At 36.9% G+C, this 21178-nt stretch overlaps 1 protein-coding gene across 1 annotated transcript in view; it reads left to right on the forward strand.

Annotated features, from left to right (window-relative positions):
* The window catches only part of LOC146483615 (intraflagellar transport protein 88 homolog), a 29152-nt gene that overhangs the window by 1406 nt on the left and 6568 nt on the right, over window positions 1–21178 (forward strand). Inside the window, exons 2-21 of the mRNA XM_085105762.1 lie at window positions 2102–2167; window positions 2940–2972; window positions 4319–4369; window positions 7208–7268; window positions 8787–8874; window positions 9657–9747; window positions 10244–10348; window positions 11511–11613; window positions 11980–12094; window positions 13425–13534; window positions 13994–14115; window positions 14352–14422; window positions 14649–14735; window positions 15013–15112; window positions 17201–17287; window positions 17388–17457; window positions 18287–18403; window positions 19338–19446; window positions 19952–19990; window positions 20571–20682. Of these exons, the coding sequence (XP_084961888.1) occupies window positions 2102–2167; window positions 2940–2972; window positions 4319–4369; window positions 7208–7268; window positions 8787–8874; window positions 9657–9747; window positions 10244–10348; window positions 11511–11613; window positions 11980–12094; window positions 13425–13534; window positions 13994–14115; window positions 14352–14422; window positions 14649–14735; window positions 15013–15112; window positions 17201–17287; window positions 17388–17457; window positions 18287–18403; window positions 19338–19446; window positions 19952–19990; window positions 20571–20682 (1737 nt within the window). The remainder of the gene's footprint in view (window positions 1–2101; window positions 2168–2939; window positions 2973–4318; window positions 4370–7207; window positions 7269–8786; window positions 8875–9656; window positions 9748–10243; window positions 10349–11510; window positions 11614–11979; window positions 12095–13424; window positions 13535–13993; window positions 14116–14351; window positions 14423–14648; window positions 14736–15012; window positions 15113–17200; window positions 17288–17387; window positions 17458–18286; window positions 18404–19337; window positions 19447–19951; window positions 19991–20570; window positions 20683–21178) is intronic.

Here is a 21178-nt window from a genome sequence, read left to right on the forward strand (position 1 = left end):
TTGGGGATCTTACCCACTCCCTCCCTCTTCCCCCCCCCCCCCCCCCACACCAAACCATCTATCTCATACAAAGGTTGCAAAGAATCTAACTCAGTTGTTACAATCCTATCTATTAATTTCTCCTTAATTCCATCATTTTGGTATAGCAATAGGATGAAATCACCCGGTGACCAAAATTACAACATTTACATCATAACAAATTTGACCTGTCTAAAGTTGGTCACTGAAGTGTCTCACTTGGTACTGGGACTGTCGTTACATAACAAGATGGCTGCCAAATAGGCCTTTTGCAGCAGTTGATCAAGTACCCACCTCACTAGTTTTCAAAAGGGCACAGTCTTGACCTCAGTGTATTGTGTCCGTCAAATTTCTATTGTTTTCCATTGAAGTGAAGAATGCATAATCACACATGAGATGTGCTGAAATAATTAATTGTAAAAATGGTTGTTGAACAAGTAACATATTTAGCTGCACCTCTGATAGAAAGCAATTTAATTCATTTGTCATTGAAGAAGTTAAGGTGGCCGAACACAGTTTTCTAGTAAACAGGTGTTAGTGAACATTATTTGAAAACTACGTACTTCTGAGAACCCGAAATTAGCATGGTGCAAGATTAATTAAGGAGGAATAAATTTTGATAATTCTTGTTGAGCAAGGTGCCATTTCCATGGCAACGCAGCAAGCTATTAACCATCCACAAATAATGGTTTTCCTTAATTTTTAGAAAATGCACTCGTTACATTTTTTCCATTTTTTTTATCCAGAAAAACTCACAAAATACTAACATAGTGATGCTGCATTCATGTTATTTTAACGGAGAGATCTCCTGTAAATGTCGGTTTTGCACTTTAATGTTTTTTGAAGTAACCCTCTGTTAGATTTTGTTTTTGGTTTGTAGGCAAGTTACGCTCTTAGAAAACTACTGTTTTGTCAAATTTCACGAAATTCTAACGAGCGGTTCCTTAGCAAACAGTTCATTTCCATTAATACAACCAGTCACAATTTTTTGCTCAAATGCGCGTGTGTGGCTTTTGGTTATGTTTTCTCTACAAAGATGAAAAGCGCACAAAAAGGCTTAGCTCATTCTGAACTCACTGTCTTTGTTCGGCGATAAATGAAGAAGGATTCACAAACGAGAAACTGAGTTATTTTAAGAGCAAAACTTACCTTTGTGATCCATTTGGTATAAAATAGAGGGATCGATAGTATTTGCTTACCACAACCCTAGCGTGCGCTTAATGGCATCACTAACAGAATCTGTAAAGCGCGCGCAAACTGTGTTCGGCCACCTGTATCTTAATACCGCATGAAATATTTGGCAAATGCGAAGTAGCAATAAAATTACAAATGCATGTATGCTCAGCATGATCCTACACATGTCAGATTTTTATTAATTTTATAATGTTCAATGAAGGATTAGATGCACTCTACATTGTAAGACGAGTAAAAGACTCTAAGGCAATCAAATGTTTGACACTGTGGTCAAACATATTTCCAAAATATGACATTTAGTATGCTGACACTATTAAAATGTTGCTGAAAATAATGAAGTCACTACTGTCAAGCCAATTTCTTTACCAGATCTATACATGTACATGTATGTATTTCTTTTTGGAACCTACCTATTAGTAATCAACTGGATTTATTCTCACAGATTCCAATTATTGGTGTCATCGCCGTAAAAAAACATCCAACAAATTGTCCATGAAAAACCTTAGGTAACAAAGTAAAATGTTGCCAAAAAATTGGCCGAGGCATTCCATGAATGCTAATTGAAGTAAAAGAACCATTATTTTAAGCAAGGTATATGTAATGATGGTTCTTTGTAACGTATAGACAGAGTAGATTATTTTATAGAGGGTTTTTGAGCAATGTAAATTGGATGGTTTAATATTCTCAGTACTGTAATGGCAGGACCACAACAGTTCTGTTGTTATTGTTTAACTTGTATAAACAGTTTAATGCTATTATTATTATTATAGGGATGGAGGGCTACCACTTTCATAAAAATTCGTATAACAATTTTCTTTACTTGCAGCTGTGTACATTAATTAAATTATATTTTTTCTTGAATCTCTACATGTATGAATTAAATCTACAGAACCTTGAGGAGGACGAGGAGTTTCAACAAGCTTTAAAAACCAGTCATGGACAAAGACCTGGTGTGGTGTGTATTTCCAACAGTACTATGGCCTGATTGGATATGTTGTGGTTCAAAATGTGGGGGGGGAGTTAAAATTTTCAAACCATTTTCATCGTTATTTTCCTTTTTCCACAAAGGAAATAAAAATTAAACTGGTTTGAAAATTAAAAAAAAAGGAAAATTGAAGCACAGCAGATACAGTACATTGCCCAGAGAACTGTTTTGTACACCAATGACCTTTGTTTTGTAAATAAATAAAAATTTACCTTAGCTTGCATGTGACCTAAACCAAAATGGTGACCAGTCAGACCATGTCCTTTGAACAAAAGAATTGAATGGAAATGTCACACTTTGGGATTCTATCTGTAAACTGCACACTGCCTGAGAATCACAGAATGATGCACTCCATCAAAGTTCTCTTCTTGTGTAATACTAATTACCCTGGACTGTGAGATGTCCTATTTTCCTCAGATGCTATAATTATTAGAAGAAGAGACTGGTTTCAGTCTATTATTATCAATATTTGCCCTCTGGGAAATCCTTTGTGCACAGGTGTTTTTTGTAGTCTGTAAACAAGCCCTTCACCTGCACTGCTGTCTTCTACCAAAAGATCATTGTGAGAGGTCCCAGGAATTTGGTGGTTTAGTATTTCTTGTTGTCCAACTCTATGTGTATATATATAAAAAAAACCTGGAGGTGGTTTTCATTATGGAATTATTTTCTCTGTATTCTTAATTTACAATGTTCTTTTGTGAACAATAATTATGCACATGTTGATTAGCTTTTCTTCGTACAGAAAACTGGCATGAAGATATCAACATCAGCTGGGGTAGGAGATTATCTTTGATCCATTATTTTTGTGATTTTGTCAGTGTTATTGTCATGAGTGTAAGCTAATGTGGAAGCAGAGGAGCCAAGTGCTTCATGTGTAAGAACGTTTATTTTAAGTCACAGACGCTGCCATAATTTATGGTTTTTTTCTCAGACAAGAAGCTTTACTTCATAGAGTATATATATATGTCTGTTGCACAATTTAGACTGACTTGAGATATAAATCACAAAGTTTGGACTGCCTACATTATACTGTACTCCTAGTCCTCATCAGGCAATGAGGTTGACTGGTTAAGCATTGCTGTTTGCGGCATGACAGTCGCCTGTGATTGGTGTGTTTCAATTCCATTATTCAAAAGACTGAAACTTCCCCCTCTGTGGGCTGCTGCTGTTGTGATGTCCTTTTGCGCTTCTTTATTGTGGGTATCCACAGTAATTTTGTTGCCATTATCCATGTTGACGTTATCAGGGCAAAGTCTTATGAAGACTCTGTGGGTGTATAGTCTCAATAAGCTTAACTTTTCCAAAGTGAATAGTGGCAGGCCTCTTAGGCATTCTCAGAAATGGAAACATGCTGATCACAGCTGACCAACGCAAAGCAAAATAATGATGATGCAGTCGAATTCCCTGCTTGATGAAGACTAGCAGTTAGATGTCAAAATGTCATGATTTACATGTTCCATTTCTCAGCTGATTACATGTACATTGTAAGACAAATAATAAATAAAGACACTTTTTTATGGTGACTACATGTACCATGATGAGCGTCAATCACCTTTTTCATGACAACATTTCCTTTACATCATCTTTCTCAAGCTGGGTGTATAAATTTATTGGGAGCCAGCAAACCGTTAGAGAGTCCTAGTAATAATATTATTATTGAAGTTGCTGGGTTTAGTCTGGGGTAGAATTGCATCCCATCTAAGTTCAAAGGGAGGGAGATACATGTAGGTATGTTGTCCCACGTGTAGTTTCATTCATAGAGGTGACTAATGGTAAATTCTAGACTTTTTGGGAGGGTGGCTCTATGGTTCTTTTCTGTGAGCCAGACTCCTTAGTCTTTTCAAAGAAATCACTCTGTAATGGCTTATTGCAAAAGAGTTGAAACTGTGGGCATACAGTTTGATTAAATATTATTTTGCAGTTCCAATTCATAGTTTTTGAGAGATAAGTCACCACCCCTACAGTACAAAAACACGTTGCCCATGTGAGCCACCTCTCACATGAATAGGACTTAATTGTTATGTATGGTAATAATGACTTTAAATGTGACTAGCTTGGTAGCTGGTAATTAGGTGGCCCTTTTGTTTTACTGAATCCCTTTCTTTTTTGATGGATGTTTAGCGTGGCAAAGTACCAGGATCTTCCATGGGACGGCCTACTACTGGCATTGCAGTAAGAACATTATCTTTGTCCTCTAACATACTAGGGGTGTATTGTTTTGTGACTATTCTGAAATGGGAATACACAGAATAGATGGTATTTATGTTCTTTTGGGAACTATTCTGTCTTCAGAATGAACAGATTACAGTGTTCCGTTCATTGTGTTCCTGATAGCAGAATGAATGGAATACAATGTACCTCATTCGTACTAATTTTCGTGTGTACTTAATTTCGCGAAAATCCTGGAGGTGAATTTCGTGAGTATAAATTTTTTGCGATTGCAAGGAAAAGTGGACTAAATTTTGTGATTCTGTCAGCATTCTATTTTCTTCAATAAGCTCTGAGCAGAGGGCACTTGTTACAAAGAATAAGGAAACACTGGAAAGATACAAAGGTCTGGTTCAATCTAACTACAAGGAGCCTACAAAAGGAAACTTTGATGACAGTACTAAAGAGGTTTTGGCCGAATTACAAACTGAAGAAAATAGTGAATCGGAGGAAGAGTGCTAGTTGAAAACAAGACCGAAAAGATGTTTTCAGGAAAGATAGTTACAGTTTTAATTCAGGACAATTCACCACAAGGCCCGCTTGACTCAGAACATTTAAAATTCTTATTGGTGTGTAGTATGATGTGGTATTATATTTCACGCAATCATTTTTTTGCGCATATTAAATTTTGCGATTTGTTTTTAAATTGTAAACATCGCAAAAATTAGTAAGAATAAGGTATGGTTTACTCAGAATAAGAGGAACTGTGTTCTTTTAAGAGGGTTTACAGGTTGATGGGAATTGGCAATGTGGTGTAATTATTTGGTCACGACATAATTTTTTCAACCTTACCAATCAAAATTCATGAGACATGGGTTTTTTCCCTCTCTGATCCTCAAAGAGTAGGACAGTTCTTTGATTATGACTCATGATCAGGTTACACAAATCTAAAAAAATAATAATCATATTGTTTTGAATGGCTTGTCCACCATCACATCTTTACCAGACTGTTGCGGAGCACGCTTGTGATGCATTCTGGGATTTCGTGCGTCATGTTAGATTTCAATGAGTGAAATGTGTGATGTTGGTGGGTACTGGTGCCACACAGTGGATGTATACATCCATTTGTTTTGTAGCTAAAACTACTGGCCCCAGCCAGTCAATGCCTGCAAATGGCAAATGCCCAAGCCCACAACTTTATGGACCTTACTTATGGCAAACTTGTTTTCCCAAAAAGTTAGCTTTAGATTGCGTTTTGCAAGGATCCCACACATAAATTATGCAATTCAAAGTAATTATTATCACAACATGTTAATTAACTGCTTTACATATTAAATTACCATGAGGTGCTGCAGGTGATGGTTTTAGCATTTTTGTACCGGTGAAATTTTTTATTTATACATCCATTAGTGACAACAGTCATATTGAATTCCATAGGAACTGTCTGCTGTCAAATAAAAAAATTATTGGAGCTTTATGAATTTCTATTTTTTGTGTTTTAACTCATTTTATTTTAAAAAGTTGTAAAGTTGTAATTCTAATTTTTGTAAGCTTTTTTACCTTTAAATTATATGTTGCATATTGTATTAGGCAGCAGTGACCGTTATCTTATTAAACATGAGATCACACCATGTTATAACTCAAATCCTGAATGGTTTGACTTGCCACTGAAAATTCCAAATGGGGATGTTTAATTTGCTCACCAATAACTAGAAGTCATTAAGGCATGCTTCAAACGTTCTCGAAACTTCCTGGTTAAATATGAGATCATGACTTAATTAGCATCAAATAGATTAAAGTAAGAGTTCAAAATGTTATAAGTGTCTGTAATTTTGTGGCTAAAACGAGTTTTCATCCCTGTGAAAGAGGTTAGTGGTTAATTCTAGGCCATGGTAGAAATCATGTGGAACAGTTTCACCTACTCAAAAATTGGCATTATTTTATAATTATTTTTTAAAGAGCAAGAATGTTGAGGCAAAATATAACCTTGCCGCAAAATCGGAGGCAATGCAAGTAAAGCCACAGAAAACTAATTTAAATGGGGATGGAGACAGCTGCAATAAACTGAGTAAAATCCATTCCACCTGTTTTAGAACTGAAGCAGAACAATAACTCAGCAATTTGAAACAAAACTGTACTGTAGTGTGGATTGTTTACAAGTATTTCATTCTTCCTTGATCAAAAAAGTATTTTATTTACATGTACCTTTTTGTGCACTAAATTATCTCATTTTGCTTTTCATGTTTCAACAAACTCCCACACTTTAGTAATGCTTGAGTTAATTCAGGCTTTGATATTATGTTTTTAGAAGCTGTAAACAGCTATTTTAGGCACATAAAAGTAGGCTACATCTACTTGACATCTGCAACCAACAAAATTATTACTTCCTGTGGTCCCTTAAGGACAGAACCTTTTTAGACAGACTGAGGTGTTTTTGTGCAGTTTATGACTATGTGTGAAAATCTTAAGGAGACCTTAGCAAAGGCTAATTGAATCCAGGAAGGAAATGGGGGGTAACCATACATTTTATTTTTCATATGTAATCAAGCAGCAATAACTCTAAAAAGGTTTAAAATACTGAAAAATATAGGGCATTTTCTTTCCAAACTGAAGCTCAATTATCTCTGAACAATGTGTAGTTAACCCCAAATTATCTTACTTTTGGATTCCCACAGCTTTGGGAAAGATCTGTTTAAACACCTAGTTGTGAATCGTGGAAAAACACCTTTGTTTTAGTAGACCACCATGCTTAAGCAAACCAAGTTCCTTAGACAATCTCAAGATGCACAGAGTGTATACATTAGATAGTAACGAAAGGGAAACTGTATTTCCGTGTTTAATGTACCTTTTTTTTTCTTGTAGGATACAGGGACGGCTCGTCCCATGACTGCAGTTCGTCCTGTGGGTTATACATCATCCGAGCGTAAGTAGAATTACTGTTAGTGTACATTGTATTGGAACAAGACAACATCAGTCTGGTTTCTTCAACTAGACACCAAGCAAGGAAATTACGTAAAAACTTAAAAATTACTAGATGTAACTGCTAACATCAGACATTAATCTTTTTAGCCCCAATAGTGATCAGCATCTAACAAATTCTCCCAAATAGTATCATAAGAAATATAATGGAGAGGAGTAAGGAGAATATGAATGTTTGATACTGGGGCTTAAAGGGTTATTTCTGAACATTATGTGCCACCAGGCACAAAGGAGATAGGTAACAGTTAACAGAACATTGGACATACATTGTACATTGTAAGCAGAACAGCCTTACAGCAGATTTAATAGAGCTTGCCCAGCTTTAATATGTGTACTGGGATTATTATGGTTCAGTGAAAGCTTCCCTTCAAAACAAAATGCTGAAGCCAGTTTGTGGTATCCAAGTGTGATTTTACCAAGACACTTCGGAGACAAACTTTTTCCAACAGTGATATTAAACATACAAAATGAGTCAGATCAGTCTTATTTATACTGTGTCTTCTTGGTTTTACAACACCCCAATATTACTGTATTGAATCTAATCTCAGAAATCCAGCATTTATTAAACCAAAAAAAGTGTTATATGGTTATTGTTATTTTGCTGAAGTAAAAGCAAACTTAATAAAAACATAACGGAAACTTATACTGAATTCCTGTGGTTATAAATTATTATTGAACTTTATGTTTTGCCAGGATCTGTAATTAAAACCACAGGCCAGCGCCACACTGACTTCATTGCCTTATCACTTTCTAGATCAGCAATCCTCGTAACAATTTTCATTTCCATTAGTATATGGTTTTCTACACAGCATGACAACCAAAATGGCACAGCCTGGATTGCTGACTGAGGGTGTTTATTGTAAAGTCAAGATGGGAGCTGGTATCAGATTCACAAAGCCCTTTTAAGTACTGTTTCTAAAGAATAGCTTGTTGTTATTCCAACAATAGACTTTTGTTAAGGAACTACAATACTTAACATACAATCTTAACATAGGAGAGCTTTGTAAATCTGGCTCCCTGGCACGTATTTAAGGACGGTGCCTTCTTTTGTTACTGCGCATAAATTCTGCACATCTCGAGACACTCGGGTTTCCTATGGGTGGTGCCTATTAATATGGGGATATTTTTGCACGGTTTAAAACTATGCGGAGAAAGAAGAACTGAGCAAGTGCTCTTGGTATCCAAAAAGAAAATTGGGGGTAACCATGTATTTTTTTCTTTTTGGATTTCAATAGCCCCTGCTAAAATCTGCTTATCTCACACAGTCATAAACTGTGCAAATCATGCTTCTGTATTAGTAGGCACGGTCCTTAACTGGTGTTTATTTAGCGCCACATGTTAAATTCAGAAAATACATTGTAGGTTAATACCATAATACCAGTCACAGTGGCTGCTTTAGGTGTCAGGTGATAATACAGAAAGGTTTATAATTATGTTTTCTATTTATTTGACTCTGAAACAGGAACACCCATGAGTAGTGGGGGCCAGTTTGATCCTTTTAACCAGGCTCGCTTACCTGCCCCTCCCTTGGAAGGGAAGAGCGAAGAGAGGTACAGAGTGAATAGTGCTTTATTCTACAATGCCAATCCTTTTTATTCAGTATAGTACAGTTCCAGAAAAAATCCGTACCCACGCCATGGAAGGTCAGTGGAATTTCCTATTGGGAGGGTGGTCTTAAAAGTCAAAATTTTAGAAGCAAAGTATGAAGCTAAACTGGAATTTCCTGGGGGGACAGGGGTGCAAAACAAAAAACCTTCCGTGTTGGGAGTATGGATAATCATATATTCTGGAACTGCACATTGTGCATGACCATGTATGTACATGTAAATACTTTTATTGTCAAAAACGTTTACCATACTGTAAGTGTTCAAACCTATGCCAAGTGACAGAAGTTTGAAAAAAAAAAAAACTATTTTGATTGATTGACAGAGTAGTCAAAGGGCCTGTTTGAAATAACATGTCTTTTATTTGTTGCTGCAAAGTCAAAGGCTACAAAAATTATCACAATTTTATGAAAATGTTGTAGACAAAGCCCAGAAATGAAATTACATGTGAGTACACTGTGAGAATTATGAAATACAATTTCAATAATATTATTTGTAGTTATTTTACAATGTATATTTATTCAGTGTTTGTATCCCTTCAATGTATTTGTCCCAGAGGATGACGGATTAAATCTTATATTGTTAAGTGCTAGTTTTGTGGCAGTAGTTTAAAAAATTTAACTTGTGTCAGTCAAGATAAAGGAAGGGAGCATTAAAAGTAAATTTGAGGCACAGTAACGAACTCAAGAATTCAACGATAATTATTTTTATGTTTGCTTGATCTACAGTCCAGAGGAGAAAGTCAAGCAAATGGAAAAGAAAGTTAATGAACTGGTGGAAGAAAGCTGTTTTGCTAATGACAGAGCAGAATATCCATTGGTGAGAAAAATATCTTGAACATGTTGTTGTTTATCCATTCTTTACTGAAGCTGAGTAACAAATTCATTTCAGCTATACATGCAGCATCTATTTAAATCTGAAAGTCGACATTTGCCCTGATTTGTTGCCAGAAACAACAACACAACAATTTTATTTGTACCATTGAAAAAAAAAAAGAAATTACAATTAACTTATTTTGATTTGAACAAGAAAGTTGGAGGCAGGGCATGTGAAATAACTATGACTAGCCAAACTAGTTGGGTATCCCTTATATGTTTACATTTAATTTGTTTGGTCAGGTAAAAATATTAATAAAATTAATAATAAATAAATAAGTAATAAATGAAAAAGTGTAACAAGCACATACAAGTGTCTATGAATATTTTTCCAAGATTTGAAGTTATGTTATGGTTGCTTACAGGAAATTTTTGAATAATTTTGATCTGAAATGTTTAGCTGACATAAAAGTACATTTTCTGTTTTTGTTTTGCAAAAGGCTCTTGAGAAGGCCAAAGAGGCAGGTCGTAAAGAACGTGCACTGTGTCGACAGAGGGAGCAGACCTCCCTTGCGGAGCAGATTAACCTTGACCTGACCTACTCTGTAAGTACCTTGCTTGATAGGATCATTTTTGATTGCTGACAATCAGCTGGCTGAATCATATTATTCAATTCTGATTTAGCACAAAGGGGTTCTTATCAGGTGTTTGGCCCTAATCTGCATTTGGAAAGAACGTTTTGGACCAAAAATCTATTTTATGCAGAACAAGAGGTTTAGAGCATTCAATAATTTGGCTGGGTGAAGATATTGGAATACCGTCACACGAGTAGCATGCAGTTAATAACTGATCGGTGCCTGCTAATGTCCGTGCTTTCAAGCAATTTTTAATTAACACCATGGATTGGTTCCCCAGCTCAAGTGTCTGTGGCTCGATAACTTCTTGTTACTCTGCATCAACAATAATTTTTATTAGGATTCAAACACTCTGGTATTGCATGTTTTTATGATCAAGACATAAAAAATGGAGAGTGAGCCTTGAATTGTGGCCTGCCAGTTCAAGCACCTGTAGGCCATTTCTCCAAAAATCCTGGTAACTTACCAGGCCCGAAAAGTGTCTTTGGTGATAAATGTCTCTTAACAGAGGTCAATTTTTATTAGCATTGAATGCTAAATTTTAAAATCTTTATGATTCTTTGAAAACATAGGCCAAGTACCATCCCTATAATCAGTGAAAAAGCATTTAAAAATATACTTTTAGGGCCCGGTAAGTTATTGCTATGGAAATTTCGAGAAACAGGCCCCAGTGGGAAAGTGTTAAAGCGTGAATGAAGCAATACACAGAGCTCTGAACAGGGTTGTCTTGAAATTGGGTTTTGCAAATATTTTAATAAGGCCCATGTTGTTGTGGGAATGGATAACCTTGTCCAGTAGATAAATCACTATCTAGCAGGTAAAAATATGCTTATACATACATGTACATATGCATATATTTTTCCCTGCTCACAGGATAGTGACTTATCAACTGGACAAAGTTATCCATTCTCATTATATTAGCTGGAGTACATGTTATCTGCTGGATAGTAACTTCTCCACTGGATAAGATCATTAGCTCTATGAACAACCAAAGCAAGACTAAGGCGTACCCTTAGAAAACATGTCTGTAGTTGTTTTTTTTTTTTTTTTTTTTTTTTTTTTTTTTTTTTTTTTTTTCATTCAGCAATATTGGCAAACAGCTCTGCAGCTAAGTTCTGTGTTGCTATTTTAGGTGCTGTTCAATCTGGCCAATCAGTACCATGCTAACAAAATGTATGCTGAAGCTCTGAACACATACCAGGTCATTGTCAAAAACAAGATGTTCAGCAATGCAGGTATATATAAATAGTGTATTTAGATTGAAAGCCCATCACTCATTTGAATTGTAGAGATTTTATCAGATGATGGTATAGATGGTAGATGGTAGATGGTATTGAAATTCAAATAGAAAAATGCATGGTTACCCCCAAATTTCATTGTAGATAGCCCTTGCTAAGATCTTCTTTTCCCGCATAGTCATAAACTGTGCAAATGAGTGGCAGTTTTGTGCAGCCATGGCCCTATCTAAAAAAGAACTTATAAGTTATATCACCTATCAGTGGTCATAGGTACCTTGCTTTCTGTAAAAAGATTTGTCTTTACATGGATCTAACTGTTAACAAAGTGTACAGTTACCGGTACCATACCCACTTCTCTTTCAGGACGACTGAGAGTGAATATGGGGAATATTTATTATGAGCAAAAGAAATATCCTCAGGCAGTAAAGCAGTACAGAATGGCCTTGGATCAAGTCCCCAACACACACAAGGACATGAGGTATACTATGTACCTGCTTCCTACAGCTTTAGTTTAGTTTTCAGCATGTCAATTATCTATAAGCAAGTTGTTACAGAAAGTAAAGGTAATATAAGACTGCCAGCAGTGCTGGCATTCACCAACTGGAACAGGTAAGGAGCCTTTTGTTAAGGGTATGTTTTTTTGAGCCATTCTAGAGAGAGGATGCTTGGAATGACTTTTGGCATATTTTTTTATTACTTATTTTTATTCTAGAACTGTTAGGCCTGGCTCACACCAGTGACAGAAATAGCAGAAACAGAAGAATCGTCTGACCTAGTGTGAATCAATACAATAGAAGCAGGAATGGAAGCCTCATTTCCATTCAAAATGGCGGAAGGCCACCATGTTTTTCATTCTAAATCTTGCATAAAGGGAATGGGAATGAGCTATGTGATTAGTTGATTCTTCTGTCTTCCCTTCTGATTCAGATCAACCAGTTCACCTGTGATCGTGAGCAATGGAATAAGAAGCAGAATCAGAATAAAAAGGAGAAAAGTGTAGAACTGATCCTTGCAATTCCGATCCCATCGAGCTTACGATTGTGATTCCTTGTCCTTGTTTTTATTCACACTGAACCAGAACGTTCCTTGCGCTTCTGATTCTGATTCCATCACATTTGAACCAGCCCTTAGAATGTCATTCCAGTCAGGAATGAAAAGGATGAACAAGTTCTCATTCCCTTTTCAGAATGGTCTTTTATTCATTTATATTCCAGTCATTGTAATCATTCACATTCTGTCCATTCTGATTCCAGAAGAATTCAAACAATTGCATCCTAAGTATAAACTTTTTTTTTTACCATGGATGCTCCCTGTCTTCTGAGGGAGGTCAGTTTTTGGATGTTGCAAATCTTTGTTAAAGCAGTAACCGCCGATGGGTTAGCTCAGTTGATTGAGCATCGGACTACCGTGCAGGAGGTCGTGGGTTCAAACCCCGGCTGGACCACCACTCAGGGTCTTTGAATAACTGAGGAGAAAGTGCTGCCTTTGTAATGACATCTGCAAATGGGTAGACTTTCTAGTCTTCTCGGATAAGGACGATAAACCGTAGGCCCCATCTCACAACACTTCAATGTTCATAACCCTGTGGGACGTTAAAGAACCCAGACACTAATCGCAAAGAGTAGGGCATGGAGTTCCCGGTGTGCTGGTCTGGTCTTTGTGCTGTTTCATGATTTCATGGGTTGGGTGGGTAGGATGAGGTCGCTAATGGACATATGCTGATGTAAACCGCATTTAAATATATATGAATAGAAAATGCAGTATATAAATGCATTACCATTACTGTAACTGGTTCCTTTTCTCCTCAGGATAAAGATCATGCAAAATATTGGGGTGTCATTTGTCAAGATGGCACAATTCAGTGATGCTGTCACATCATTTGAACACATCATGGCTGAGAAAGCAAGCTTTCAGACTGGTATGTTGACAGGAGAGGCCTTGTGCCTTATAAGTACTTAGTCACTGTAATCATTAGATGAAAAAACTGTCCTAATGTGTTATGGGAAAGTGTGTTAAAGTAAATATGGATTTTCCAGCTGGGGCAATCATGTTTCCTGGCAACCTCTTTCTTCCTCCCTGGAGTCGAGGGTGGTTTTCTGGTTTTTCCTGTCAATACCACACATACCACTGCAATTTTGATTTCCCCAAAATAAAGTCCACTCTAACACTATTAGCTCCAGTCCAATCTGGTAACTTTAATTTGAAATAGTGAGTACCCAAAATGCCTTTTGTAACTGCAGTTTAGATCCCCCGTGGCAATAAACTTAAACACAGTTAACCTTGTTGTAAATTCAAAGGAGTTCATAGGCTGAAGAAACAGTGTTGTTTATTTATTTATTTATTTATTTATTTATTTAATTATTTATTTATCCTTCAGGATTCAACCTACTTCTGTGCTACTATGCTTTGACAGACAAGGAGAAAATGAAGAAGACATTCCAAAAGCTGTTAACAGTCAGCCTTGGCTTTGATGATGAGGACAAGTACACCTTGACAGGAGTACGTGAGGATAGATAAAATCTGTTAAATTTGTTACAGCCAGTGACAACAAACTCCTTGTGTCCAAAACTTGTGGTCTGTGGTTAAAAATTTACAATGTGAACAATTGTCTAAGAACACAACATAGAGCAAATTGCCTGAGGTTGTCTTCAGTTTGAACCTACTTCAGAGTAAAGTCTTCTTATATCAGGTTATAAATTACAAGTTTTTATCATTTTTTTCTTCAATTTTATCAGGATGATCCCCAGCAGGCACTGATTCTAGAAGTTATCAGGAATGACAAACTGAGACAAATTGAACGACAAAAGTAAGATTGATTGTAAATTAGGTGTCAGCCAACATTTTTTTAACTGTTAAAACTAAATGGATGCAAGCAAGCTTTCAATTACTGTTATGTTTAATACTGCACCTGGTAGAGTAGATTGACTGCAACTGCCAATAATCTGAAACATTTATTTATAACCTTCTCATACAGTCAGCCCAGTATGTGGTTATACTGTAAATTCATGCCAGTTGTCTTAATTTATTTGTAGGAAATCCCAAGCTGATAAATGCATCATGAGTGCTGCTAAACTGATATCCCCAGCAATTGAGAGTAGTTTTGCAGCAGGATTTGACTGGTCAGTATCAGTGTCTGTATTTTTAAAATGAAAATTTGATTTATTTGTAACACACGTACTGCGATTGGATTAATTGTATACAAATGCATGCCCCACTTTCTTTTTTTGAAAGTACATCACCTGATAAAAGAAAGTTGTCTGGATCATACTGAATTTTTTTTGTCTGGTTATATCAACTAACACTGTAGGTCCATGCAAAAAAAGCTGTGATTAACCCGTCGTATGAATGGTCACTAGTTACCAAACTACACTTTAACTGGTTGTCTTTCTTTGTTAGGTGTATAGAGTGTGTAAAGTCGTCACCTTATTTGGAACTGGCCAATGAACTTGAGATAACAAAGGCTATTACATACCTCAAAGAGAAGGACCTTGCTAAGGTACATACAATATTGTTGCATCTCGAAACAGTGGAAACTTTGCTTGTAGACAAGAACAATAAGTGGGCAGTCGTGTGTGGTAAACATAATTTTTAAAAAAACTTTCTTTATAAGCTGCCTCAGCAGACCCTTGTCACTGGAAGTTGGCACCTTTCTGGTGCTGTACTTTGGTAGATGTACACTGGATGGGATGTAGGGGGTAGCATGGGGACAAGAACTTCCCCTTTTCCATGTCCCTTCTTGGATGTTTTCCCCAATTCCTGTTTCTCACCCTTATGTTACTAGTATGTAGTCCTTGAATAGTTGAATAGTTTCCTGCCTCTTGGCAAAGTTCATTTCCTGGCATTTTTCCCCTACCCTTCTCAAACTCATTAATAATTCAAAAGCCAAAGACAAAGGAAATCATGCACTGTGACATGTTAGGAAATCTGATGAAAAACTCCTTGTTTTTGCATCCTTAATTTCTCCTTCAAAATCAGTTTGTTTGAGAAGTTATATCAAACACTCGTCACAGTGTTTCATCACAATATCAAAAACCTTGAAGTTCGTCAAAAATGCTGCGCTATGCGTTGTATTTTCAACTTTCTTCTCGGTGTTTGATATGTGATGAAACACTGTGTCTCGTGTTTGATATATTACATCATAGCCTTCCACCCCTTTCTCTTGGGTTACTTCCAATCTGTTAAACCCTTCTCTTCTCACCTCCCTATGCACTTAAACAAACATACTAAATAGCCCTACTGTGAGCATAAAGTTCCTGTCATCTAAAACATTTGCAAACAAACAATTAAACGAAAAGAAAAACAGTTTTTACTCCTCCTGGAATCAGCTGTTTATGATGAGTTTTACATTGGTTGTATGACAAAACATTTATTGACTGTGTTAGGTCAGTCTGGACAGAATTTTTTTTACCTCAAGTCAAATTTTACGTACCCATCTAGAACACATTATTGACTGTGGACAAAAAACTCCCTGGGTGCTATCACATTTTGAGAGGAAGAACAGCCAAACATTTCTGAAAGGTCCTTGAACTCTAAGACCTTGAAGTGAGACCTGTCTGAGAAGCGAAATTACTCCAGGAAGTGGAACCTGCCATAGTCCAGGGTCCGAAATTGCGCTTTCCTGGTCGCCAATGCGACTAAAAATTTTGCATTGGTGACCAGAATTTCACAACTGGTCGCCAGCGGGCGATTAACTATTTCATGCCACGATCGTTATACAAACAATAACTTTGATTTTCAGCCAAATCGATAAAAATAGAATTCAAAGCTGCCCGCCAATTGGTCACTTACTTTTTAACTTTCCACTGCTTTTGAAGTATAAAACCGATTTTCCTGTTATTATAAATCTATCACAACGCTTCACAGCTCGACCAGTAAGCTCACCGCCATGTTTTTTGATCGAGAAATGCTGCACGGTTGTGGCCTGGTGCGAACAACATGGCGATCCGTCGATCGTCTTGACAGAACAGGAAAGGAAAGATCGTTTTTTTGAACATAGAGCAAAGAACCAACCGGCAGTTTTTCAATCGGGTACATTTCTTCTCCAAAAGGTAGAGACAAGAGAAGGTATAAAGTTGACTTAAAACATTTAGCAGTCTTATGAAACTGCGTATATAGCCGCCATTTGATTCATTCGTCGTGGTTTTTCAGTGGTAGGTGTATAAATCGCCATTGGGGCCCCAAACGCAAACGCGTTCTCTTCGTTCTGATTCTTAAAAGAAAAATTGGCGACCAGAATTTTCCATCTGGCAACCAAAAATTTTGGTTTGTGTTTTGCCGCGAAGGAAAAATTTTATTGCCACTTTTTTTTTCTGCTTTTTGGCGACCACATTTTTCCATATGGCGACTGAAAAAAAAAATTTCAGTTGCCACTTGGCGCCTGCCTAAAAAAGTTAATTTCGGACCCTGCATACAACTACAATAATGATACCAAGAACAGTACCAATAACAATAATAATGAAATGACAATGACAAAGACAGTGATAATATTATTATAATCATGATAATATTTAACCAGGGGTAAAATGGGTAAAAATCTTGTATGTATTAATCAATGCCACTTTTTTTTTTTACTTTGCCTTCTTAGGCTATTGAAACCCTTAAAGGTTTTGAGAAAAAGGACTCCAAAGTTCAGTCTACTGCAGCAACTAATTTGTCATTTCTGTACTTTCTGGTAAGTCTTACAATATTTTTTCAATTTCATAGGTTTATTTCAAAATGAACAATTTACAGGCAAATAGGAATTCTAACAACTATGTTAATTTTTGTTACAGGAAAATGAGGTGGCACAGGCTGACAAGTATGCAGAACTGGCAATAACAGCAGATCGCTACAACCCCGCTGGTGGGTACAGTTCAATCATTCTAATATTTTTCTGCATTGTATTTAATGATGTAAGTCAAGAAAGTGGAGCGTTGTTGATGCCTTCAGTTTACAGCAATAGCCAGAAAACTTTGACCTGTACAATACTGCCATTAGTAGCTCATAACCGGTTATCATGTCTAGCAACTACAGTGAAATCCAGAAGGGTATATCACGTCTGAGTCATCTTCAAAGCTTCCTGCACATTTCAGTAACACATGGACTCACCCATAAAGATTCAACCAACCATTACGTTTTAAGAAAACAAAGTCATTTGACTGAATGGGGTCAAAAGGACACGTCCAAGTGCTGTGTGGTTTCTATATTTTTGCAGTCAACCGGTTGTCATTGTAGTTACAATTGATGGCAGTAAAACACGCAAATTGTTAGTTGGGTTTGGAAGTTCTGAGTGTAAAAGCCGCCTGGATCCTCATAGACTCATGAAGAGACCAGTAATTACAACAACACATGGTTTATTCCAAAGAAACTATGGGACAAAAGTATCCTGTACATATAAAGGGCTTGTATCTACGTCGTATAATCCGAAATGATCTATAACACTCCATGTAAACACACTCAATGTACAACACAGGATACAATGTTCACTGAGTTGGCATGTTATTGAAAGGTGAACTACTTAATGAAAGCCCTGATAGTATGTTGGATTTAATTAGTGCCCAGTCAATAAGATGCAAGACATAAACAGGAAAAGAAAAAATCATGCACCACAGAATTCATATCTTTGACTGCTGTTTCTCCTAATATCAAAATGTTGTAGTTATCGCTGGAAAATTATCTCATTTTGTTTCAGCATTGGTCAACAAAGGCAACTGTTTGTTTGCTAATGGGGATTATGAGAAGGCAAGAGAGTACTACCAGGAGGCTTACAATGTGGAAGCGTCTTGCACAGAGGCCTTGTTTAATTTAGGTATGACACTGGCTTTTGGGCTAGAAACTGAAAATTGGCCATCCTAGAGACATGGTTTCAGGGAAATTTTATCAGGTTTGCTGGAAATCTCACTTGATATTTTCAAGAAGTGGTTGTCCAGAGGGTATCTGTTCCGGGGGAGGGGGGGGTACTTCCTTATAAGAGGCTAATGGGGATGTGCCGCTTGATGGGGTAGCATTTTCACGACTGGATTGACTAGAATAGGGTTGCATTTTCAATAGAGTTACTAGAATGGGGTCGCACATTTTCGGATTTTTGGGGTAAGAAAATTCTATTAAGTAGGGATTCAAGATGGTCTCAATTACAAAGTTCAGAAGTTGTTGTTTATTAAATGTAACAATCACTTCGCATTACATTCCGTTCTGTCAATTCATTTTAGGATTACCTATTTAAAGGATTGATAAAGTAGATGCATAAATAGAAAGTGACTTAGTTGGGATCGCGAAAATTACGTTTTCCCAAAAGTGACCAAGATGGGGTCTATAACTGGCCACAAAATAGACTATAATGGGGCAGGGGCTCTGAGAGGCCAGTGGCACATACCCAGCAAAACTGAACCCAAGTACCCCCCCCCCCCCCCCCCGGGTATCTGTGTGGATATCTTTGTGGGTATTTGGTATAACACTAACTTTTACTACACAAAAGCTCCTTCAGCTGTATTGTTTTTTTAGGGTGCGGAACATTGTTCTGTTACAGTTCATTCTTTTGTCCTCTCGACCAACCATGTAACATGTTACATACAGTGCAGGTCACCTCCTTCATTTCCATATAAAACCGTTTTAGTGTTGGGTTCTAAATATTAACTTTGGTGCTTCATCTAAGGGCAGGGAAAGATGTGAAAAATGAAAAAGTCTAGACATCTTGGCCAACCCACAAGACGGCTCTAACTTTCCATACTTTCTGTCATGTACAGGTCTCGTACATAAGAAGTTAAACCGGCTGGAAGACGCTCTGGACTGTTTCCACAAGCTTCAGGCAATCCTCAGGAATCATCCTCAAGTTCTTTATCAGATTGCAAACATGTATCCTTTCCTGTCTAATTTCCTTGTCTGGTTACCAGATATTTACAGCTTGATTTCTTTTAAAAGGCTATGAAAGTCTGGCAAGGAAAGAATGTTAGGCCTGCCAACTCAGCAAGTCTTAAATTTACCTTTCACCACTCCTTACACCAAAAGCGATCCCTATTGATACTAATATTTGATTTGCTTTCAAAATAAAAAATGTCAGTGCAGATCATGTTTTTCATGAACACTTCAGTAATCATACCAGCACGTCACGAGAATGATGTATTATTCAAAGTGACACAGGCATGCTCAGAAAAAGAAAATCCGAGTTCTCCCAACAGGAGTCGAACCTAAGACCTTCCAATGACTAGTTCGGATGCTCCACCATTGAGCTACAGGAGACGCGTTTTCCTTAGTTAAATTAGATGTAGCTTAGATGTTGTTTTGAAGTTCTCCACTGACAATGATGGCAGTGACACACTCAATTTACAATGTGCTATTTTTCTTTGACTATGGCATAAAGATATGAAATGTTAGAAGATAAAAATCAAGCTATAGAATGGTAAGACAGAGCTACAACACAATCTCTCTCTCCGGCATTAGGGGGGCACTCAATCCGACTTTGAGTAGGCCTATTTATGACCAAAATTATGTCCTACAGCTGTATCCTCACCCAGTTTAGGACTTGAATTACAAACAGGTCACACTGTTTATAACAACATTACTATCAGATGCAAGGTTGAACTGCTGAAATTGTTGGAGAAAATAGGGAGTCGTTGAAACTGAAGTACATCTGTGTACCCTATCCGTATTTGTATTGCCAATTAAGTCAAAATTCCATGCCCTACTGTTCTAAGCAAGTTCGAACAATATTGCTGCCTCCTGCATTTTATTATATGTTTTGATGAGGGTTTGTTGCAGATACCTGTAAGAAGCAACGCATTATAGCACAAAACACGGAATCAAATTTAATTTTTTCATTGTTTCTCACTGATCCTCAATCCATGCAGAAGATACAAGACAGGTTGATGTTAGAAGATCATGTGTAAGCAGTGACTTACCCTTGTTATCATTAATAACAATAATGTTTCCCATTGCCCTTTACATGACAAGAAATTAATTCTAATTTTTGTTTTTCAAAGGTATATGCAGCTTGTCTCTGTAGTACCTACAGATCCATCCGTGCTGTCAAAACTTGGTGAACTTTATGACAGTGAACAGGACAAGTCACAGGCTTTCCAGTATCACTTTGAGGTGAGAACAATCTTCTGCTCATTCTTTGTGAAGTGCCCTGAATTGAGAAACAATCCAAACAACTCTGTGGATTTCCAGCAGAACATTGCTAATAGGATGTTGTATCCATGTGGTACAAATTTGAAACAACATGAAATTGATATTAATTTGCCCTCTCTCCTCATGAAATAAAACTAAACAAAGTGTAAGAAGGAACATTACAATTATTATAATAAAGTATTATAAACGTGATCATTGGATAACGCAATTCTAAAGTTTTGATTGGCTTAGCACCCATGGGTATATCAGCCATTATTAAAAACTGAATCATTGGTATAATGCAATTGGAGGGATTTGATTGGCTTAGCGACCATGGTATATGAGCCATTATACCATGCCTGAGAAATGGCAACCATGAAATTGTCTTCTGGTTGTTCTTGCACAGCGAAATCAGTAAGATCTAGCAATATTTCTTGATTGTTTTTAATAAAACAATTATTCCACTTGCGCTTGTTGG

Source organism: Pavona decussata, unplaced genomic scaffold, assembly GCF_977016875.1.
Source record: "Pavona decussata unplaced genomic scaffold, jaPavDecu1.1 SCAFFOLD_38, whole genome shotgun sequence".
Classification (NCBI taxonomy): domain Eukaryota; kingdom Metazoa; phylum Cnidaria; class Anthozoa; order Scleractinia; family Agariciidae; genus Pavona; species Pavona decussata.